The 24742-nt window shown below is 36.9% G+C and overlaps 1 protein-coding gene across 4 annotated transcripts in view; it reads right to left on the reverse strand.

Moving 5' to 3' along the window:
* Window positions 1-24742, reverse strand: part of PHF21A (PHD finger protein 21A) — a 160989-nt gene that overhangs the window by 90773 nt on the left and 45474 nt on the right. For all 4 annotated transcript variants that reach the window (XM_063289666.1, XM_063289665.1, XM_063289664.1 and 1 more), the window contains exons 4-5: window positions 12612-12644; window positions 11001-11066 (exon numbers count right to left, since the gene is read on the reverse strand). In XM_063289666.1, coding sequence (XP_063145736.1) covers window positions 11001-11066; window positions 12612-12644 — 99 coding nt within the window. The remainder of the gene's footprint in view (window positions 1-11000; window positions 11067-12611; window positions 12645-24742) is intronic.

Raw genomic sequence — 24742 nt, forward strand, 5'->3', positions numbered from 1 at the left:
TCTAGGGGGTACCATAATCTAATGCCTGTAACATGGAGGATCTCAAGGAGACTTTCTCAGAGTTTTGTTCTGAAAATCTTAAACAGATTTTCTCTGATTCCTGTCAAGTTATCTTGCAAGATATTTGGGGCACTGTGGAAAATATCAGCTTTAAAATGTGTCATCTGGCTGAAGATGTTGTGAAAGAAGTTGAAGATTTTACCACTGACAGTGAGATTGATGCCTTTGATGAAATGACAGGGAACGATTACATTCTGATGTTGAAGGGATTAACAGGACAGTTTGAGTTGCAAATTACAAATGGAGTTGTTTTTCTGATGGAATGTTATGGGAAAGAAGAGGTTTTGCTCTGTGGGGGGATTTTTGCTGAGAAGTCTGAGTTCCTAAGGGGTGCAGTTGGACTGTTTGATTTCTGTATGAAAAATGCCCTATGTGTATTATGGAGATATGTAAATGCTTTGGTATACTTTGAAGTAGGTTAAAGAAATAAGAATGTTCATCTGGATAGATTTTAAGGCTTATGATTCTATTTTTCTTTAATGAGTTGGATTAAAATTTACTGGATTGCTTTTAAGGTTTGTTTGATTTTTAAGATTTATAAGGTATAATAATTGCCTGGTTTTAGGTTTAATAAGGTTAAGATTGTTACAGTATTATTAATTATAAAAGTAGACCATTTGTATGTTTTTATAGTCTGATTTTTATTATAGTGGACAGAAATACATAGCATAGTGGTAGGAAGGAAATAATCAAATGTTTTTGGGGGGAGGTGATTTGGAGGTTTATATATTTTTCTTTTAATATAAGGGAAAGGAACAATTGTATTTAGTGATTTTTTATGATGTGTTAATGGAATGGTTTATAGAAATAATGTGATCTTGGTCTGATATAAAGTAAGGGATTGATTATGGAAATTGCTGTATATTCTTGGTGTTGAAAGTTAGAAGTCATTTCTTTACGTAATCTTTAAAAAAATTCTCTTTTTGTGTTTCACACTTTTAAAGTTTTTTTTCTTTTTGTAGTTTTTTTCTTTTTTGTAGTTTTTATCTTTGCTTGAAACTTAATAAAATTCTTATCAAAAAAGAAAACATAATTTACAATACAATGTGACTTCAGGTAATCTTACATTTATTTGCAATAAGCTAGAGTATTTTTAATTACTATCTAAAAAATAAAGCATAAATTTGCAGTAACAACAAAAAAAGGATTTCTTCCCCATCACAAAAGGAGGGGAGAACACAAGAAAAAAACTTTAGACAAATCAAAAATTATAACCTTTGAAACTTTACAAGTTGCAGATTGTCAGAGTATTATAAATTTATTTGGGTAACTTGCTCTCTCCTAGAGTTGCAACTCCTAGAGTTGCTCTCTCCTAGAGTATTAATAATTACTTTAGATAAATATTGTGACAGAAGAAACATTTTTCTTTTAACTTTAAGTTAACTTAAAATTAATTTTCCACATGCAGGCAAAACTTTGTACTGGGTCTTTTTCAACCATAAGTTTAAATCGACTAATATAATTACAGACAGGAGAATACATTTTGGAAGACAAGTCATTATTTGTAGATACTTTTGTTCTTGATATCAATCAATCATTTTACTTCTCACAGAAGCCTAATTACGTGAGTATAAAGCAGGCCAATACGGACTCGATCTAGTGTGTCCAATTCCAGATCTGGTTTCATGAAAATGCTATATTATACTGTGGTTTGCATCAGTGTGGGTGCCTGTGTGTGTGTACCTATATATGTGCATACTAACTCATGTGTTGCATTTTACAATAATGAATATAGACAAACATGAAAAATGATAAATTTAATAAAAAACAAAAGCTGGTATATTAAAATCTGTGAAGTCAACATGATTTTTTGGGGGGAATAAAAAGACATGACAGACCTCTGACCTTTTACTATAATTACTGTTATTTATGTAGTATATTTAGATAGTCACTCAGAGTGTGAACAGAAGAGCCAAGTATACAGCCTTCAAGAAAACTATCTCAGAGAAAATCTTTCATCTTAGTACACAAATACATCCAGGAATGGAAACTGCATTACAATAGCTAAATTAGGCTGGCAGGAAAACTTGCAATAGGTTTTTAGAAGGACAGCCTATATCTGTAATTGAATGGCTTTCCTTTACTCTACTTTCCTTAGACTACTACAAATTTGACTAACAGCTCAAGTACTCCCACAGTTTCTCCTCAATGCTATTCAGTTAATGTTTTCCATTTTAGTATGCAACATTTCTTTCTTCACATCGTCTCTTGTTTTCTTCCCCAAAACCATGGGAACGCTATACTGCCATTTGCTTTCCCTACCAATATCACAGGAAAAAACCCTTGTACTCAAATCAGCATCTACCTTTCACTCTGGGAATATATTCCTTCCAAATACTTTTTGGTCAACAAGTTCCTGTGCCATTTCATTCCAACTACAAGTACGTTAAAAATAAGGAAGATCTGCTTTGTAAACTGAACGTTTTATTTCATCTTCTGGAGACCCAGTAAGAAAGGTAAAACAAACAAAAGACTTTAATATGAAGTGGAGAAAAAGTATTTTGATAGGACTTAATTGAGAAAAATGGGAAGATGATCTTCTAGCCTTAGGTCTTGTCCCTCCATTTTGGAAGGGAAAAGCAGCATGTAAATTTTAAATAAATAAATTTGCAGGTAAGAACTGTTGGAATATATGCAATTGCATATGTAGCACAATATGAAAAGGCCAACAAAAATAGCTATTCATTAATATTCAGCAGCAAAGTGGTGTGGAAATGTGCTCCCCCACATTGCTGAATTACAATTTCCAGCACTGCTCATCATTGGCCATACTCAATGGTACTGTTGGAAATTACAGCTCAGCAACATCTGGACATAAATTATTTACTTTTCCCCTTCCCTGTCCTACATTTTGTCTCATTAGGTCCTGGGTTTTTTTTGAATGTGTTAAATCCTGGGGTTGGGGGGTGGTGTTGTTACTTTTACCGCTGGTTTTGGGTTTTTTGAGTTGCTCTGTGCTCTAGTGTTATGGAAGCTGTGAAGAATTTTTTTAATTGTTCATTAGCATTTTTTTCTTTTTTATCATGGAATTTTAATTAAGTTCGCTTTTGGTTTTCTTATGGTGGATATTTTTATTGCATTTTATTTTACAATAAACCACCAGGAGTTGGAATGATTCAGCAGCATCCAAATTTAATAAACAATGTTGCCTCCATCCAGGTTGCCACCCTGATGTCTACTAGCAGAATCTCTACTGCCAAAGTTACTTTTTCTCTAAGACACCAGGGATTTGCTTGTTGCTGGTGAGAACCTGTTCTTTAGCAATGCTCTGAATTCTGACACATATCCCCATCAAAATTCTTCTAGCCCTCAGTTGTCTCTGCAAGTCTGTTTCCAGGTGTGCCAAAATCTCTATGGCTATTCCTTGGCGGCATCAGTTTGAGGTTGGTTTTCTCTGGGGTTTTCCTTCACTACCCTTACTGTTGCTATAATACTTGCCATGAAGGAAAAGAAAAACTGAAGCTGCAGAATTACAGTGGAATCATGCATGTTAGGCTTGACTAATTTAATTAGTCATTTGATTAATGTGGCTGGATATAAAAGTTTTCAGGATGTCTAGTTGCTGATGTTGCCATGTCGGATAAGAAAATCCAAAGCTGCAAAAACAGAATTACAATGGGAACATAATAAGCATGAACATGGGAAAGCTCAACACAGTGGAAGATGAAATGAATTGACTACGCATTGACAGTCATCGATAAATTGAAACCGGCTGAAATTGGACACTTTCAGTCAGAAGATCATACTGTTTACAACTCAGCACTTGAACAATGAAGAAGGAACAGGGTTGCTTTCATACTTAGGAAGATATAGCAAGGAAAGTACTTTGATACAATACAATCAGCGACCAAATAATATCAACTGGACTTGGTGGATAACCCTTGGATAATGATTATCCAACTTTATGCTCCAACCTCTGATGCAGAAAAAGAGGTTAATGAGCTTAATGGTCAAGTTCAATAATAGTGTACAGTATGTTTAAATAGAACGTACAAACAAGATGTGCTGCTTGTGGTTGGAGACTGGAATGCCAAAGTTGGAAACAGTAAGAAGAAAAATGTAGTTAGACCGTATGACCTAGGAAACAGAAACGAAGCAGGAGAACAACTATTGGTTTCTGCTAGCCCAAAGATTTCTTCATTGCTAATGCAGTCTTCCAATAACAAAAACTATGCCTATATACAGGAATGTCACCAGATGGAGTATACAGAAATCAAATTGACTATATTATTGATACAAGGTGGAAGAACTAACAGCAAAACCATGGGTGGAGGCTGACTGTGGAACAAATCACAAATTGCTCGTGTTCCATGTCAAACTAAAGTAGAAGAAGAAAGCCAACTAGTATCCACAGTATGATCTTGAGTATACAGTATATCCACCGTTTTCAAGGAAAACATCAGGAATCACTTTGAAGTTCTGAACCTCTCTGATAGGGCACCACAGGAACTGTGGAATGAAATAAAGTAAGTTGTTATGGATGAATGTAAAACGATACAGCAAAAGACCAAGAAACAGAAAAAAGTAAACTGGGTATCAGTACAAACAGTGGAAATGGCCAAGAAGGCAACAGAAGACAAAGACATGAAAAACAAAGATCTCAGGAAGGAACTTAACAAAGAATTTCAGAAGAGTTGTTAGAATGTTAGAAAATATCAGAAGCAGTGTTACAAAAAATCTCTGAAGTTAGAGGGAGGTTTCAATCTCAAATTAGTATGTTAAAGGATGCCAACAGATAAATAGTAACTGACATTATGAATGATACACGTTCCTTTTTTATTTGTTTGTACTCTCAGGCTAGAGAGCTATTAAGTATTAATTTGGAGTTCATACTAGAAGCTTTAAGATACCACCTCCGAGGGGTTTATATACTTTGTATTACAATGATTATATTCACTACTGACTACTAGGAGGCACAATATGACTAGTTTCATTCTTGTTGGAACTTGTCAGGATAGGTAGCCTCCATATATTAGGTCTTACATATTGTAGATTCAACCCTTTACCAGAATTTGAACTCAGAGGCCCTGTACTTCAATTAATATGATGCAGTGCATTTACCTTCTAGAACTATTTTTGGCTGGGTGTCAGCAGCCTATAGGAAGGGAAGTCTACAGATGCTATAAATGGTACACCTCCCTCTCAGGCTATACAGTTTTAAGTGTTAACTATGATAAAACAAGGATGGAAGGAGTATATGAAAATTCAAAATAGTAGAGATGACAATTTCCAACTTTGAAGATATTCTATATTTACAAGAATCTCTAGTACTAGAAGATGAAGTTAAATCAGAACTCTGATCATTACTAAGTCAGAAGGCTACGGAAATTGTTGGAATATCTACAGAAGTATGACAAACAGAAGAATCTGTAAAGATTTTAACCAGTAAATTTGGAGAATGACACAGTGGTCAAGAGGTCAGTCTACTTACCAATGCCCAGGAGACTTAATAGTGTGTGCAACTATTGTACAATATCCTTAATTTCACATGCTAGCAAAATAATGGTTAGGATCATCCAATGCAGATTAGAGCCCTACATGGACAGGGGGATGCCAGATATTGAAACTGGCTTTAGAACAGGGCAAGGAACAAGAGACATTATTGTATACATTTTAATACTCCATATGCTCTACGTTCTGTAGGATCCACAAGATATTTCAGTCTCCTGTGAAAGGAAATGCAACCTTTGTGCTTAGTCAGCTCTCCTGATTCCTTTTTAGTTTCTGTGAAAAGAATTTTACTTTGAACTGAAGGTACATGGGAATATTTTTATTGCATACTGTACTTCCTTTGTTTTACAGCATATACTGGTGCCAATAATGTTCAATTTAATTTATTTATCATATTTATACCCTCTTGCAATCATACACATTTATTTAAGAGGCAACAGAAGAGCGAGAAAAATACCAAAGACTTTTAGGGCTGGAGTCTTTAATCTTTGCCTGGCTTAAGGTGAATTAAACTCTTCCCTAGAGTGTTATGCCCCTGATGGACATGTCTTCAGATGAGGAGGAGGGAAAGAAAGTGGAACCAGGGGCATTTAGTGAAAATAGTCCTGGAGTGGGTGATTCCAGAAGAACTAAAGCCAATTAACTCCATCTGACTGAGGCATATCCAGCAAGTTCCCAGGACCCCTTGCCTGCACTCACTGACAGCATCTCAGATTCTGAAGTTCATCCAGATAGTCCTAAGCAGGGGTGCGATAAAGATCCAACAGCAGGGAGCTGAGCTCCACAGGTTGGAGAAATTTGCCAAAAAACAGGCCAAGGAAAGAACAGACTCTAATGAGTAACGTGCCTCAGCTGCACATTTGGGTGGAGGCTCAGCATGGCTGATTTATTGGCCTCACTCCTGGGAAGAAAATGCTGAGAACTTTTCAAGCGTCAGCAATGCTTTGTTTACCTTGTGAAGTGCTTAGTACTCTGGATACCACCCCATCATGTCTCCTGACATCCCCTTTGGATTGTTTGATTACAGGATTCTTAACTTGACCAGTGCCAAGCCTGTTGACCATGTTTATAGTTGCCATCCTAAGATACTGATAGAGGACTTTTTTCTTCCCAAAGACTGAACTCCTATTTTGCTGGACTGTGGCAGGCATTCAGTTCATTATTTCTTTGGCTGACAACCAGCAGTGCTAGTAGAGCAAGTAGACACTCCTACTCTTGACAGGTCATGTCCCATTGGTGCTGTGCACACCTGCCTCAGTGAAGCCAGAAAGTCATTCATCTGTGCATCCTGTGCTCCTTTATTTAGGCCTAAGGAGGCTGGCTGGAATCCTCCCACCCTTCCAACAAAATACCCATTTTGTCACTTCTTACGCCTTCTGTTGCCATGCTAGTGCAATGAATTGGGGAGGAAGTTGGTTTGTCCTGGAGTGTAGAGGGAAATGGAAGGGGATAGCCTGTTGCTGCTGAGCTACCTTCTTATCAAAGACTAATGGCCCATTCTTTTCTGAGAAGAGGAGAGAGGCTGATGCTCGAGTCAAGAGGAAAGCCATTCTTCTCTAGAAGACAGAGCTAAGCAAAGCTAAGAATGAAAGGGAGGGGCAGTTCTTCTAATGGAAACATGCCTGACTAGAATGGATTTTGTTAATTCTTCCCAGTAGGCTCAATCTTTGGCAACCAAGAAAAGCAAAAATGTAACACACACTTTTGATACTGCCAAATCCTTCCCAGAGCAGTAACCTGATACTTGCTGCTCTTCCTTTTCTTTAAAGGTCAATTACAATTCCCCTTCGAGACCTGAAATTCCCAAATGCACCACAATAAAGAAGTCTATTCATTTCCCAAATTTCTGTGTTGATTTTTGTTGACATATTTAAGAAGACTTGACTAATAGTATCAGCCTTAAAATATTTTTCTCAGATAAACACACTGCAGAAAAGGTCTAACCTAATGCAAATTTACATCTTTGGATCTTTTTCTACACTACCGATCAAGAAAAACTATTATTATCCTGAGGAACATCCATGACCAACATGCTTTTATTCCATTCTGGGCATTTCACTCCTTCCAGCACCTGTCTATGGCTCGTGATTGCTATTCATGAGGGTCCTATGATCCTCTAGAGAAGCTTTACAGGGAGAAATGAAGAGAGGAAAGCCAACTGTAGTGGGAGCATCCAGAGAAATGCTTTCTCAAAATTCCTGGCAAAATAGACAAGGCAACATTTTAAAGTTAAAATGAAAATGTACTGACAGTAGATAAAAGTCATTATGAAGTTGTCTTTTCTGTTTAAAAAACACAACTAGTTAAAAGTATACAGAAAAACAAATGCTAGTCATTGTTAGATATTTGATGCTCTCTATAAGTGTTTCTACATCTCATGTTCTCTGGCCAAAAATCTCCAATTGCTTTGAAAGCAGCTGCTTTCCCTTAGCAAGCCAAGGTGCATTCAATATATTAACAGGTCTAAATGCATACAATACAGTAATTTTGCTAAAGCTAAGCAATTTCAGTGCCCAGAGACTCTACCAGTTGGAAAAATTATGTCTCTTGCCTTGAAATCTAATGAAGAGACACAGATCTAGGAATATTTCCTATATACAAATTTAAAAAATAAATATAAATTACAGGTAGCCTTTGACTTCCAATCATTCATTTAGCATCTGTTCTAAATTTTATTATTTATTTATTAAGTAAATTTATATAACTGCCCATCTCACCAAAAGCAAATCTGGGTAGTGTTCAACAATCAGATAAAGCGGCCGATATAAAAACAACAGACAAAAATACAAAAAAACGTATTAATAAATATAATAAAAAACCAAGATACAAACCATAGGCAAAAGGAGGATAAAAATGGCCCCCTCAACAAAGGAGCCATCTAAGCAAGTCTCTGGCTCCCCGGGAGTCCCAGGCCTGATCACATAACCAGGTCTTGAGGGCCTTTCAGAATATCAGAAGGGATAGGGGTGATCCAATCTTGGGAGGAAGGATATTCCTTTTATTTTTGTATATAATTTTTATTAAAACTTTTAAATAAGAAAATAAAACTAACACAGATATAAAGTAATATAAAGGAAAGAAAAAATAAGAAAAGGAAAGAAATCAAATAAAAAGTAAAAAGTGCAAGAAAGGAAAAAAAGTTGGAGAAAAAAAAGAAAGAAACAAGATATAAAGAAGTCGCTTCTGATATTCTTCACAGCCGTTATAAGTACAAATATATTTTAACCTCTCTCTCTAAAATTACATCATATTACTCATCTTTCTGTAATCTATGGGGAGGAGGATATTCTATAGGGTGGGTGCCATGGCAGAGAAGGCATATCCCCTGGGACTCAACAAATTCAGGTCCCTAGCCAATGGTACCTGCAGCATGCCTTCTCTGCGAGATCGGATGGAGTGGGCTGATGTAATCAGGGAGAGCCAGTCCCTCAGATAGCTTGGTCCCATGCCATGAAGGGTTTAAAAGTTAAAACCAGCACTTTGAATTGGACCCAGAAGCAAACTGGCAACCAATACAGCTTGAGGAGCAGAGGTGTAACATGCACTGTTCTCAGAGCACACATAACTGCCTGCACCACTGCATTCTGTTATCAGCTGAAGCTTCTGGATACTCTTCAAGGGCAGCCCCATGTACAGTGCATTGCAGTAGTCCAATCTGGAGGTGACTAGGGCATGACTGACTGTAAGCAGAGCTTGCTGATTCAGGAATGGGTACAACTGGCGCACAAGAAGAAGCTGTGCAAAGGCCCTCCTAGCCAAATTGATTTTTTATTCATATCAGAGATTTCTTCCTTGAATGCTTATGCACACATATATGCCCCAAAACACATTGCAATATCAGTCAGAAATATAGGGCTGATGTACAGTATATTTCAAAAACAGGTGATGCGTCTTTAGAGCCTATAATGTAACGCACTCGAAACATAAAGTTAGAAGAAGTTATAAAACCAGAAACTTGAAATTCAAGAATAAGACTAATTTCAACAGATATATTGTCGGATAATGCTCATTTTAAATGGGTGGGCAATTTTTTTGAGGCCAAGAGTTACATTCAGCCTTATGCAGCATGTTAAGAGATCCTACCTACCTACCTACCTACCTACCTACCTAATGTTACAGTCCCAAAGTACTCATGGCAATGTACAGCATAGAATATATAGTAAAAGACAAAATAAACACTGCCTTCCTAAATAGTGGGAGTGTGGGCACCATATGGATCTTTCAGGGGGAGGGGATTGGGAAAGGCTGTTCCAGAAAGGAAAAATAATACATTAATTTATAATATATTAATATATTAAAGTAATATATTAAATAAATGTCTAAATAAACAGAGAAAAACATGTTCCTGGCAATGGCTAGCCAGATGCTTTTGACAGATTCAGGTGATTACATACGCACAGACAATGGGAACTCAAATATTCAACCATCCTTTATTAAATAAGGCTTTCAAAAATGAGAAAAAGTGCTATTTCAGAGAGAATAAAAGGTAAAAGAGAGTCAGTTTGGTGTAGTGGTTAAGGCATCAGGCTAGAAACCTGGAGACTGTGAGTTCTAGTCCCACCTTAGGCACAAAGCCAGCTGGGTGACCTTGCACCTGTCACTTTCTCTCACTCCTAGGAAGAAGGCAATGGCAAATCACTTCTGAAAAACCTTGCCAAGAAAACTGCAGGGACTTGTCCAGGCAGTCCCCAAGAACTGGACACAATTGAATGGATAAAAAAAGTTAAATAGATCAATCCCATACATTTCTGCACTTTAACAACTTATGGATGATCTTCATATAAATCTGTGACAGCCTGGATGTTGGTCATCTGTCATTTCTTCCCTATCTTTAACTTTTAACAAATATTTAGACAATGTTTCTTAGCAGTTCACCATCAACATTCAAATTCAATGGCAAACTGGAGGCAGTGTGCAGCCCTTGGTTGAGTCACCCTTCTTCTAACATTTAAAACTCTTAATATGACCAATCTTTTCCAATTTGAACCTTATAGATTATACATGTTACTCTTTTACAACATTACAGTTTTAGAGCTAGATTCCAGCACCACATAGCACCAGATAAACTGCACTTTGAATATTGTACCAAATGAGATTCAGTTTGGTCTGGTGGTTAAAGGCACTGGACTATAAGCTGGAAGACTATGAATTCTAGTCCTGCCTCAGGCACAAAAAACTGGGTGACTTCAGGCCAGTCACTCCCTCAGCCCTAGGAAGGCGGCAACTGGCAAATGTTGCAAAGGTAATTTCATGGACTTGTCCATGTAGTTGCTAGGAGTCAAGACTGTATAACTCAAGGGCATGCATACACACACTCACAATCTCTCTCTCTCTCTCACACACAATACCAAATACTTATTTCTGCTTTGGTACATACATTGAAGAAGATCCAAAATGCTACCTTGCCACATCTATTTTTATACACTCAAAAAATTGCTAACTGGTAGGAAATGTTTGGAATCTGTGTCAAAGATATACCAGTTCCCTACCTGTTTTTCACTCAGAGCTGTGATTTTGGCTTGGAGTTCATGAAGCTGCTTCTTCAAATCAGCATTCTGCTTAGAAAAAAAGTGTATTAAAAACAATTCCACTTATTAATACAGAATTGCAGTAAGACTACTTAATAAAGCAAAAATATACTAAAATAACAAAGCACCTGTACGTACAAAGAACATTTGAATTTCCTGGTACTATATTTGTTGAGTGACTCTTAGGATACTGTCAGAGTTGATGAAGAAGGCAAAATATGAAGTGTCATTCACTGAAAATTGATTAATAAGGACATCAAGAAGGCTTTATAACATATGGTCTATGAAAGCGTATACAGTATGGAAGCTCTATGGACTGTTCTTTGCAAAGAAAAAAGATGGAATTATTTCAAAAGACATTTAATACAAAACTATAATCCACGCCTAAATCTGATCCCCAGCCTGTGTCTTACAATGATGATATACATGAGGTAATAGCAGATATCCTTCAAAAAGTGAAGTGTTAGTAGATACACTTATGTAAATTCAATTAACTTTGTCAAGTGCCTTAAAATCAAGAGCACTAGGATTCTACTCTCTACATTTAAGGCACGGTGATAAACTCAATAAAAGTTATTATTAATCTGGAATTTTTATTTCAAATTCTGAAATAAATTACTAAAGCAGTTCAATATACTTGAAAGGGAGCTTTGTGAAGCACACTAACAATGGCAAATCACCCCTGTCAAAACACTGAGGCAATTGCAGCTTCCAAACAGCTTAGCTTCTTGAAGACCCTTCCCAGACTGTCTGCATGTGTTTGTACTTGTACAGACAATGCTTCCATTGGGACTGTTGGTGATGCAGTTATCTGTACACAAGTGAGTACAAACTACCTGAGACTCAGTGCTTCACCAAGCACTTCATTAAATTCTTTGCATAGCCTTGTTCTTCATGATACTACTGCAAAGTATGTACACTGTATTGTAGGATATTTAATAAAGCTACAATCATGAAGTATTCCTTTAACGTTCAGCGCATGAACAGCTATTTTATAAGAGAATACTCAACAACATGAATTATAGAATCTGTCATTAACTTCTACACAGAGCATAGCTTCAAGGGAGTTTTTTCTGTTTGAAAAATTATAAACAACAAACTAAGTTAGTTATAGAATTTGATACTGTTTATATCATTTCTAGTCCATGCATAACAACAAATTAGGAGTCTACTCTGAAGTAACATGACTAAGCATCAGACTGCACTCCCTACTCTAGCTCTTTACTTCGTTTAATTTTACTTCTGGGTTCACAGCAAATTATAATTCACCCAGCTGTAGTGAACTATGATTTTGCTTGTCTGCCAAACAAGAATTAGAAACCATGATTTAAAGCAAGCATAAGTGTGAAGTCACTGGTTTAACACAAACCAGAAATTAATCATAGTATGTTTTCTTGAGAGCAGAACACAGTATCAAACATACTACTACTACAGTTATACAGTATACTAAATAAATTTCTATGTACTTTTTAAATTAATTCCAAAAAGTAATTCAGTGAAATATATAAAAAATGATTTTTTTACATTAAACTTTAATAATACAATGAAGAGTACAAATAAAACATATTTTACCTGTGGATCCTGTTTCATTTGGGCAACCAATTTCTGAAAACAGAAGATAGATTTCATTAGTACTTTCTGTGACCTACTAAGGTCCAGTAAAGATGGGGTTTAACCCAGGTAAGATTCTCAGAAACAATGTTAAATTATGTGTGCATTTATAAAGCTATAAAGTGAATCCTAAAGCTGTAGAAAAAGTTACTAGGAAAACTGAAATCTGTTATTTACTGAAATATTTTACCTATCCTATATCCATAGTTTTCTATACAGAAGCTAATCAACAAAATAAAAGAAAAAAAATAAGTCAGTCAGTGTACCCAGAGATACCATTCTCAACACTACAGGCAGCATCCAGAACCATCTTTAAGAAAGCCTGTTCATTTTATTTGTTTTAGATCCTGTATTCCATGTAGGAGCTCAAAGTGGTGTAGATAGTACTCTCTCCTCCCATTTTTCCCTACAACAATCCTGTAAGGTAGGTTGGGCTGAGAATATGTGACAGGACCCAACATGGCCCCATAACGTTTAAAAATATATATAAATATAGCAGGCAGCTGCAGCTGATTGCTTTGTTTTGAAATGCCTAAGGAAAAATAAGAAAGGAAAATAAAAGCTGGGATGCGAAAGCAACCTGAAGGCTGGCTGGGAATATCACCACTAGCATTCTAACTGGCCAAACCCATTACTGTAGAATTTTTGTGAGAGTGCCCAATATATGCTTTCAAAATTACTAATATCACTCATGGCCCAGTGACCACAAGATCGCACTACTACAATGCATTCTACATGGGGATGCCCCTGAACAGCATTCGGAAGCTGATGCAGAATATGGCGATGGGCGCAGTTAGCAGTGCCTGTTCTTCAGCAAATGTGACACCACTGCCCCACAAGCTGTACTGGCTACCAGTAGGCTTCTAGGTGCAATTCAAGGTGCTTGTAGTCACCTTCAAAGCCCTCCATGGCCTGGAGCCAGGTTACTTATGGGACCATTTCTCCCCAGTTGTCTCTACCTATCCCATCTGATCCACAAGAGGGCACACTCTAGGTCCCATCTGTTAAGGCTGGCAGGCCCAGGAGAGCCTCTTCTATTGTGGCATCCCTCCAGAGATTAGATTGGCCTTGTCCCTGTTGACCTTCCATAAGACCTTGAAGAATTAGCTCTGTGCTCAAGCCTGTGTTGACTGATGTTTTTGTAAGTTTTCCCAGCTGCTGTATGTTTTTATGTTTTTTGTACATGCTTTATCTTTTTCATGTTGTTAGCCACCCAGAGTCATGTATTTGAGACGGGCGGCCATATAAATCTACTAAAAAGTAATTTGCCTTTAAGTCCCCCCAAATTGCCTACCCTTGCAGTATAGTACCAAGGTCAATGATAGCTAGAATAATTTAACAGCAATTAAAGTTGACTATCATACTTCCAGGAATTATAGTCAAAGCAAGCATATTAAGTATTTTGGACCCAAGGAGATCCTCTTTAGGAAAAGGCATATACTGTCTTCTTCATAAGTGATTATGAGGCATTCACTGCCACTTACGCTCACCACGTCAATAATTGCTTTGCTAGATCTTATCAACCAAGATAGGCAAGGATCAAACCAACACAAAGTGTTCCATTTCCACAGGCTACAATGATGTAAATGGAACTCCAAAAATCTAACTCAACAGCACTCTAGACACTTCCTCAGTATCACAACTGCAATATCAAATTTACATCTTATGGGTGACAAAGAACAGACATCAACAAAGTCAGATGAAGATTTGGGTAACTATCACCCCAGCACAAAGTGTCCATTAATCTTGGTACGCTGACAGATTCCAATTATTAGAGATATAATTTAGAAGAATGTGTGCATCTCTGACTGGCAGCAATCCTTATAGAGTTGCACTTACAAACCTATGCCTTTCAGTCAGTCCAAAATGTAGCCAAAGTATTATAAGCCTGAATTGTTTAAGTTCATCTTCCAACTTTTGAATTATATCTCCAATAACAAAAAGAATGCCTTAATTAAACATTATCTCAAGTACCCAAAGTATGATTATTTTGCTGAATTAACCATATTTTAAGGTCAAAAGAATCTTATTTCATGGTTTTAAAACAATCCACCATTAATTTAAAAAGATAAGGCATTCAAGCTTATTTTTCCAAAGGTCATATAGATTACATGAATTTCATTTTACATCTTTCAATTTCTAATAAAGATACTATTTTAAAATATTCAAGTAAAAAACACCAAACTTTAATCAAAGACTGAATGTCAGAAGTCACAACAGCATCAGGATCAAATAATTTAAGTTGAAAATGTTTATATATGCACAATTTACATATATGCAGCAATGGAATAAACATAAATCTAAAAGCATGATCGATCTAATTGTTTATGATGAAAGACTGACAGAATATGTGAAGGATACAAAGGTAATGAGAGATTTTGAGTGTGAAATAGACAGTTTTTGGTAGTGTAGAGTGGTTTTTGCCAAAAAGTAGACAAAGAATAAAGGGACAAGTGAAAGAAAGAACAGTTAAAGTAGAACAACTTCAGGGACAGAAAGTATTACTCTTTAATAAAATGTGTTAGAAGACAGATTATCTTCTTTGATAATCATATACACTATATACACACACTGAAAAATATATATATATTGAAAACATAAATGGAAATTGGATGTAACAAAATAGGATGGGGAAACAGTGAAGAAGAATGTGTGACATCTTCTTAGTTGTTTGATGTATTGATGGACAAACATACAAAGAATGCATGTGGTAACATCATAGGGGTCTTAGTTTGGGACATGAATGTACTTTTGTATGTAACCGACATCCCGTTGTTGGCTGAGAACCCAAATGATTTTCAACATATATGGTTATCTGTGGGAACACCTAGTTACAATAGTTTGTGCCCACTGGTACATTCACATAGAGTGGGTGCACTACAGATCCCCAGGAAATATGCCTTTTCTGTAGCTGCCCCTACCTTCTGGAACAGGATCCCCCCAGAGATCCTTATGGCACCCACTTTCCTGGGGTTCTGGAAAGCCCTTAAGTCCTGGCTCTGTTCCCAGTTCTGGGGTTAGTGTATTTGTGGAGCTCCTGTCACTTTTTTTTATTGTTATAGTTGTTTTTTAGTCTGGGCTGTCATGTTTTGTTGTCATGTTTCTAATTGTTTTAATTGTATATTTCAATGTTGTAAGCTGCCCAGAGTTTTTTTGGAGTGGGCAGCAGCTCCTCCTCCTCCTCTTCCTTCTTCTTACATTACAGGCAGAATCTCCAATTTCAGTCAAATCAGAAATGTTTCTACCAATCCATCAATGGAGAGACAACAATGGACCAGCCAACACCTGACAAAGAAGAAACAGTGCAGTTCTGGGTGCAGCTATGGGACAACCCAAAGAAATATAGCAAGAATGCAGCTTGGATAAAGGAGGTGAAGAAGGAAGAAAAAGCTGAAATGGAAGAACTTGTAGTAACAGCAGAAATGGTGATGAAATGGGCAAGGAAAATCAAGAATTGGTCAGTACCAGATGAAGATGAACTGCATGGCTTTTGGTTGAAACATCCGATTGGTCTGCACCCATTCACTGCCAAGCAGTTTAACAACATACTGCAAGGGGGTGAAACTGAAGGCTTGTAAACATCTGGCAAAAACTACCTGACAATGAAAGATCCAACAAAAGGGGAAGCACCAGGCAACTACAAGCCAATTACCTGCTTACCAACAACTTTCAAATTGCCAACTGGTGTTGTAGCTGATGCAGTCCAATGTTGTAAGCTGCCCAGAGTTTTTTGGAGTCCAATAGCATCTAGTTGAAAACAAGCTCTTTCCATCTGAGCAGAAAGGAAATTGCCTAATCAGCAGAGGGACAAAAGATCAGCTCCTAATTGACAAGATTTTGGAAAACTGTATGAGAAGGAAGACCAACTTGAATGTAGCTTGGATTGATTACAAGAAGGCATTCGACTCCCTGCCACATGACTGGATAATCAAATGCTTAGAAATAACAGGAGTCAATAGAAACCTCAGAAACTTTGTGCAAAGATCAATGGCACAAAGAAAGATACAATTTTATTTATTTATTTATTTTTCAAATTACTATCACCGCTCATCTCTCCCCACAATTGGTGGTCAATGGTGATAGACTGGGAAAGGTTAACATCAAGAGAGGAATCTTTCAAGGAGACCCACTATCACCACTACTGTTTGTCATTGCATTGATTCCTCTGACAATACTAAAAAAGTCAAGCCATGGCTATCAAACATCAAAAAAATCTGTCAGGCTATCCCACCTCCTTTACATGGATGATCTGAAGCTGTATGGAAAAATATCATCTGAACTGGAATTGCTGCTGAATACTGTCTGAATATACAGCCAAGATAGTGCATTGGAGTTTGGACTGGACAAATGTGCCATCCTTACCATCAACAGGGGAAAAATAGTGAAAACTGAAGGAATCAAGATGGCCTGTGAAAATAACATCAAGAGTCTGGATGAAGAAGATCACTACAAATACCTGGGCATCCTTCAGGCACAACGTCAAGCACACTGAAGTCAAGAAGGTTAGTAGTGGATACCATCAGAAGAGTGAAAAAAATCTTAAAGTCCAAATGCAGTGGCAGAAATACCATCAAGGTGATTAACACCTGGGCAATTCCAGTCATTAGACATGTAGCTGAAATAGTGGACTGGACTCAAGCTGAATAGAAGCCCTGGATAGGAAGGCCAGAAAAATAATGAATCATGCCCTTCATCCATGAAGTGACACTGACAAACTATTTATCAAGGAGCATAGGTGGGCATGGAATGTTGCAAGTATACCAGGCAGTTGAAGAAAAAGGGTCATTGGAAGAATATCTGAAGGACAGTAAAGAAGATGCACTTAAGCTAGTACACCATGAAGGCTTACTGAATACCAAAGAGACCAAACTGGCCTATAAGAAAGACCAAATGAAGAACAGAAAAGAGACAACATGGCAAGGCAAAGTATCACATGGCTAGTACATAAAAAACTAGCAGGCAAAGCAGAAAACAACTAGACCTGGCAACACCTAACAGCAGGAAAGTTGAAGAAAGAAACAGAAGGGCTAATTCTGGCTGAACAAGACCAAACCTCAAGAACAAATATATATAAAGCCAGAACTGAGAAGACAGCAACAAACAGCAACAGACAGCAAATGCCGTCTCTGCAAAGAAGCTGAAGAAACAGCGGACCAACTAGTTAGCTGCTGCAAGAAGATCTCACAGACTGATTACAAACAACAGCATGACAAATAACAATGGTGCATATCTGCAAGAAATACCACTTGCCTGCAAGCAAGAACTGGTGGGACCACAAAATAGACAAAGTAATAGAAAATGAAGAAGTTAAAGTCCTGTGGACATTTTAAATTTAAACAGACAAGGCATCTGCCACACAACATCCCAGACTTAACAATTGTGATAAGAAAGACAAAAAAGTCTGGATAGTGGACATTGCAATACCTGGAGGCAGCAGAAGAGAAGAGAAAAGAACTGGAGAAAATCACAAAATACAAAGACCTGCAAATAGAAATAGAATAACTATGGCAAAAGAAAGCAAAGATAGTATCAATAGTAATAGGCACCTTGGGCGCAATTCCAAAACATCCAGAGCACCACTTGAACACCATCGGCATTGACAAAATCACCATCAGTCAATTGCAAAAGGCAGCTTTGCTTGGAATAGTTTACATCCTGCAACGATACCTTTAATATTATGAAACAACCTCTGCCTATCCCAGGTCCTTAGGAAGCACTCGACAGGTAGACAAAAATGCCAAATCCAGTCTAAACATCTGGCTTACTTAATAATAGTAATAATATCGTAACATGCAACAAGAAGTATGGATCTGAAAATTAATGTATTAAAGACTGAAGTAGTTATGTTTAACAGAAAAAAGAGTGAATGTTTGCAAGTTATAAATGGTGAAAAATTAGAGAGGTTAGAGTAGATTAATCTGTGTATTTGTGTACCTTCATGATAAGAAAATGGATGGAGAAATGTTAAGACACACAAATGCTGTTAGAAAAGTACTGGGTAGCACATGATGCCCTGCAAAGAATGAATGTCAAAAGGAGAAAATTCATGAGATAAAGCAAGGTGGAGTATTGCCCAGTGCAAGCTTTTAAAGAGTAAAATATTAAAACAATGCCCATGACCCTATATTTTCTCAGATTTTGTGGCAGGAGCATAGGTAGTGAAAAATATCTAGAATAAAGATACTTAGGACAAACAAGTTTTCAAAATGTCAAACAGTAGTGCTGACACTGAAGCCCAAAGAAAACTTTGAAAACTTCCTGACTTAACACCTAAAAGTATGCTGAAAAATAAACTTGAAATTACAACTGAACTATAATTTCCAATATTTCTCATCATCGGCCATGCTGACTTGAGCTATCAAAAGGTGTAGTTGCCTAACATTTAAACAAACCCACCCTTGCCATAACAATGACTGCCTAGGAAAGACTGCTATAGTTTTCAAAGAAACCACAAGGCGGCTGATACACCACTGATCTTCTGTATCTGTGAGGCCACTCCAAGATGCTATAAATAAGTTAAAGTCATCTCAGCTTATAAACATGTTGTGTTTTATTGTTGCATTGCCTGATCACAAAAATAATTAAAACATGGATAATCTCTAACAACTAAGGTGTTACTCCTTATATGCTATTGTCGTAAGCCTGTCAAAACACATATAAAGAAGTTTGCTAAAAAATGTTAAGTGAGCAGGTTGCAAAAAAATGTAATTCCTTGAAAGCCCTAAAAAAGTTCTGCTAGAAAAGATAACTATGGGATATTAGATGAGAAGAGCTTTACTCAGACATTTATATGTCATAAGTATAGTACCCTAGATAGCAAAGTATTGGCTGCTTCAGTGTACAATTACTTATCAAAGGAAAAAATTGTTAGTTTGTAAAAGTCCTCAAAAGAGATGCTCCAGAAAGTGCAGGAGAATGTTCAAAGCAACTCTTTCTGAATTGTTGAAGCAGCCACTTCCGAAAGAATCTTCACAGTTACTTCAGCTGCTGTCCCTGGCATTCTCTCCATGTGCACCACCACTTCCTTTTTTCTTCTCCATCAAAGCACAGTACTGTAAATGTGCATGCACATAAATGTGGAAAGAGCCAGGAGTAACTTCTGAAGCAGCTGTGCAAACCTGGGGAAAGACGCAGGTACTTTAGAAAATTGAAAAAGATACTTCATATGTCCTCCAACAGCTACTAACACAAGTATTTGCAAGGTCTTAAATATTTTAATCATATCCTTTTGAGCTCAGAACTAAGCATGCTAATTACTAGGCAAAGAAATTACTCCTGCATGGAAGAAAAGAGCCTGTTACCAATGATCTGAACAAACTTATCTCATCTGTCTACTTTTTGGAACAAATTATACAAAAGTAAAAATGCAACAAAAGAAGCTTGAAATTTGAAATGTATGGCTGACTATGGCTACAAGTATGTTGTATAACAATTCTCGTGTACTCTTTATGCATGTGGTAACTAGATACTGACTTAATTTATGAACTTTGTATCATTACATTTTGAAAACTATTGTTTGCCCTCAACTCAAATTTGCATCAGCTCTATTTACATGAAATGGTTTTCAGCTTACTTCTGCTTTAAAAGGCATGGCCGCATCTCCTATTTATAGTCATGATTTCACTTATAATCAGATATTGGGATTTTAAGAGCTGCAACAATTTTCCAAAAGTAATCCAAGCCATATGTAATCATGAAAAATGGCCATCAAAATCATTTTCAAGAAGGCATCCGTCAAATCTTCTTTGTCATCCTACGTACAATTGTTCTGATATGCATGCCTCCTTTAAGGCAATCCAGTTTCTAAAGCATTTTCTGGATGCCAACTGGGCAATGTTATTTCCTACTCAAAAGCCTAAAAACTGAAGTTTGAGAAGTCTTTGTAGAGACCTCTGCATACAGCATATTGCGGATGTTTATTCTGCCCAGATGCCATGTACTGGGAGGGCCACAAATGGCACCCTAAACATAGCTGGTACAATCTGATGAATCTGTTACTGTCAAATCTAGCTTTTCCATGGGTACAGTGCACTGGCTCTTATTCAGTCTTTCCATTAAATAAGGCATTGATATACAAGCCTACTAATTTACTAACTCACTCAAAATCAGAGCTAGATGTTATTTAGCATAATGGTAACGTATCACCCCAAATCACTGGACGATCTCAAAGATTTCACAATGTTCTTAGAGAGCCAGTTCTGCCTAGTGGTTAAGGTGCTGGGCTAGAAACCAGGAGTCTGTGAGTTCTAGTCCTGCCTTAGGCATGAAAGCCAGCTGGGTGACCTTGGGCCAGTCACTCTCTCTCCTTGAGCCAGTCACTCTCTCTCAGCCCAACTCTGCAATGTAGACTAGCCTTCTTGTAGTGCAGCCCGGGCAACGTGACTTGTCATGGCTAAATAGTCTACACATCTGGCTGCTGGACCTCACAAGGATTTCCCAGCAAGAAAAAAAAAAAGCAGCATGAACACCAAGCTGCTATGCCATACAATAAAAAAGAAACCAATGTTCTTAAATATTATGGGAGATAAAATAGAGGCCAACTTCATATCGTGAGTGTCACAATACAGAGTAATAGTCTCCTAGCACCACCTTGTGGAAACAGTGATCCAGGTTCAAATGCAACCATTAAAGGAATTCCCCAATCCCCAGAAGCCACATATCAAGAGGTATGCTATACCAAGTTGAGGTAGCATTCAGCATTGTGTGGCATGCCAAGGGTGAGAGTGGAAGAGTAATGTGGTCAGGATCAGAACAAAGTCAAACAAACCACAAGTTAAATATTTGTGGATAAACAAACATTCTTCCACTGGCAATTGCCTGACCTGTATTTCAGAAAGACCTGGAAGATCTTAGCAGACAAAGCACACCTTTGCCATCATTGCCTAACAAACTCAAGTTGTCTGAACCAGTCACAGAGTACTAATTCTATGATGCACTCTCGTGTGTGTGTATATTAAAATGTGTAAAATGCATACATACATACACCTACGTCCTTTTGTCACCAATTTAAATGTAAGTGGATTAATTTAAAGGTATTTTTAAACTTCATATAAAGTTTATCTGTAATCACAAATCTCAAATATATGCTATCTGGGATATTTTAATTTCTTCCTTCTATCCCTAACTCTTTCAAAAAGACCCAGTTTAATCTAATGGTAAGGTGCTGGACTAGGACCAGGGCAAACTGAGTTCCAGTCCTGCCTTAGACATGGAAGCCAGTTGTGTGCCTTTGCGCTAGTACCTCTCTTGGTCCTAAGAAGGAGACAATGGCAAGCCACTTACAAAAATGTTGCCTAGAATACTGCATGGACTTGTCCATAAAGTCACCAGGAGTCAACTGACTTGAAGGCATACACACGCACAGGAAAAAAAGCACCACTATTAAACAGGCTGTTTCCTAGTATCCTGCCATCAAATTTCAGTGTAATTTGCCACTGAACTTTGGCAGCAGGTGTAGAATGAGCTTCTGGGGTATAGCCAGTTCATCCTCAAAATAACTGATATCAAACTCAGTTTTCTAAAGTGAAAAGTCTAAAATGAATTAACAGGATTGTACTCTCCCTGACTTTTACTCATTATAGGTCCACTATCAAGAAAACCGTAAGAGTTTGAAACAAGTCAGTTGGAAATAATCCAGTCAGTATTATCTAAAATGTCTGGAGTTAGAAGGCCAATGCCTTCTTAAAAGACAGGCAACTTGGAAATAAACCTGCAAAAGTTATTAACTTACTGGAAGCTTACACAAGACAAAAAGAGTTCTACCCCTCTTGCAGGAACCTGCTGAATATACAAGCTATTTACTCACTGGCATTCAAGCACTAGCCTAGGGGCAACTTCTGTTCACCTCTGGTTACCAGCTGAAGCTGGAATCCCTTTTGTTGATGTTAGGACTTCACCAAGAACTCAAATGAACAAAGCTGAAAAAGAAATTCCTCAAAGTTCATCCACTTAAATCTTGATAATACAGACCAGAGTGACTGCATTGGCTTTCAGTTCAAAGCCAAATTACTGTACCTTTTAGAGAAAAAAATGGTTAAAATCGTAGGATTATGTCCTTACAGCTTTGCAGTTGGAAGACCAGACAAAAAAGGCATGCCTGTCAGTTACAGTATCTTGTAGTATCTGTATACATGCTGCTTTCACAGTTAGAATGTAAACTTTATAAATTATTTCAGAAAGTTTTCAGGCCTAAATTTTTGTGATTCAATTTCACTCTTTCTGTTTTAGTGTTGCATGGACTGTAAGGAAGGATTGGTTATGATCAACTCAGATTCAATAACCATAATTTATGAGCTGAAAAGGAAATAGTTTAGTAACATACATGGTTTCAGAAAGTTGAGAAAGAGGTCAAGAACTGAGCTGGCTGAGAAAAAAATGTGGTTGAAGATTAGGAAATGTTAAAAGAGCATAGATAACTAAATATATTTTTTGTTTCATCTCTATGCTTTTTCTACCTCTTTTACATCCTAAGACTTCTAATTAATTTCAGTTTTAAGCTTCATATGTATGTGAAGTATATATTTTATGGAAAACCAATGAACACTACTTTGAGACCCAGAAATATTGTAGACAACAAACACCAGAAATGAAAACAGATGAATATCAACTATAATGCTGATTTTACAAACAGACAAAAACTTACCAAAAAACTAGTATTTCTCTGCCTGATCTCCTGAAGTTAGAACCACTTTTCTTTTTTACAAAGCTTTATTAATTTTTTCAACATATACATAAAATACATAAAAGCTAAAAAGAATGAAACTAAGAATACGACAAGAAAAAAGAAAACTAAAAAAGTGTAAACGTACAGAGAAGACTATGACATGGTGGCTTCCGATTTTCTACAACAAAAATATATATAACTCATTATCAATCTTACTCTAATTTAAACTAAGATAAACATTATTTCTATAAAGCATTTCCATCTCTATATGACATTCTCCTCTAAAACAAACTCACTCTCCCTCGTAAAAAAATAAAAAACCTTTTGTAGCATAATTATACACCTAATAAGCAAATACTCAAATATTATCTTACTTCACTAAAATTTTACTCCTCTCTACCTACTAAAATAACAAAAGATAAGTTATCTACATTTAGTTAATGACCTTTTACCCAAGGTAAAATCATTATCACCAGAACAGAAACATCAGTCTAAACCTTTAAGAGACCATCCTGATAAACACATTTAAACAATTACCCAACTTCAAAATAGACTAAGACATTTACGTATCTCAGTATTACACACAAAGCTTTCCCCTTACAAGACTCAAATTCAGCAGCCAGCCTTGATTCTTGGTCTTGATTTTCCAGGAAAACAGCGAATTGTATTTCTCCCTTTGCACCTGAAACGCTTCTTTCTTCAGAATCAAAGTTAACTCTCCACAGTCCAATTTTATTCCCTTCACTTTTTGACTTAGAAACGTTAATCCTCATTTTCTTCTTTAAAGAAGGAGCACTACTCTCAAAGTAGTTTTCACTCCGTCTTCTTTTTCAAGTTGTTGGTAGGCTTTAGACTCCACAAGCTCTAGGAGACGATCCAGGGCTTGGGTGACGTCAAGATAGATGTCTTTAAAGATCGCTTTCATTTCTTCCATGTCTCTTCACAGTGTGTTATCAGGAGAAAAAAGATGTAAACAAGAGCTGTTCTCACAGGAAAACAGAGGCAGATAGCTCAAAATTCAACTCCACAGATTCAATGTAGATAAATCTTTTATAATCCTCGAAACATTAAGAAAATGGCAACAAAACAGCAAAAATCTTTAAATCCCAGTATTAGAATTTAAATATTAAAAAGGCCAACTTTTCAAATAAATAAATTCCAAAAATAATGAAAATCAGCAAGAGCTTCACATTTTCTTTGTTGCAAAAGGCCTCTCTTCGGTTACAAATAAAACAAAAAAACAAAAACCCTTGGTGTTTTAGAAATGGGGTGGGAAGATTTAGTGTCCATTTTATGGCTTCGATGCAGCCCCGAACTTGATGACTTCCATGCCTCCCAGCATTCTCAATCACAGATTGATCACAGAGACTCCTTTCTGTGACACCCCCCACCCCCGGCAAGAAAATGCTGTCCAGAGAACAAAAGGGGT

The sequence above is a fragment of the Candoia aspera genome, chromosome 1 (genome assembly GCF_035149785.1).
Source record: "Candoia aspera isolate rCanAsp1 chromosome 1, rCanAsp1.hap2, whole genome shotgun sequence".
Classification (NCBI taxonomy): Eukaryota; Metazoa; Chordata; class Lepidosauria; order Squamata; family Boidae; genus Candoia; species Candoia aspera.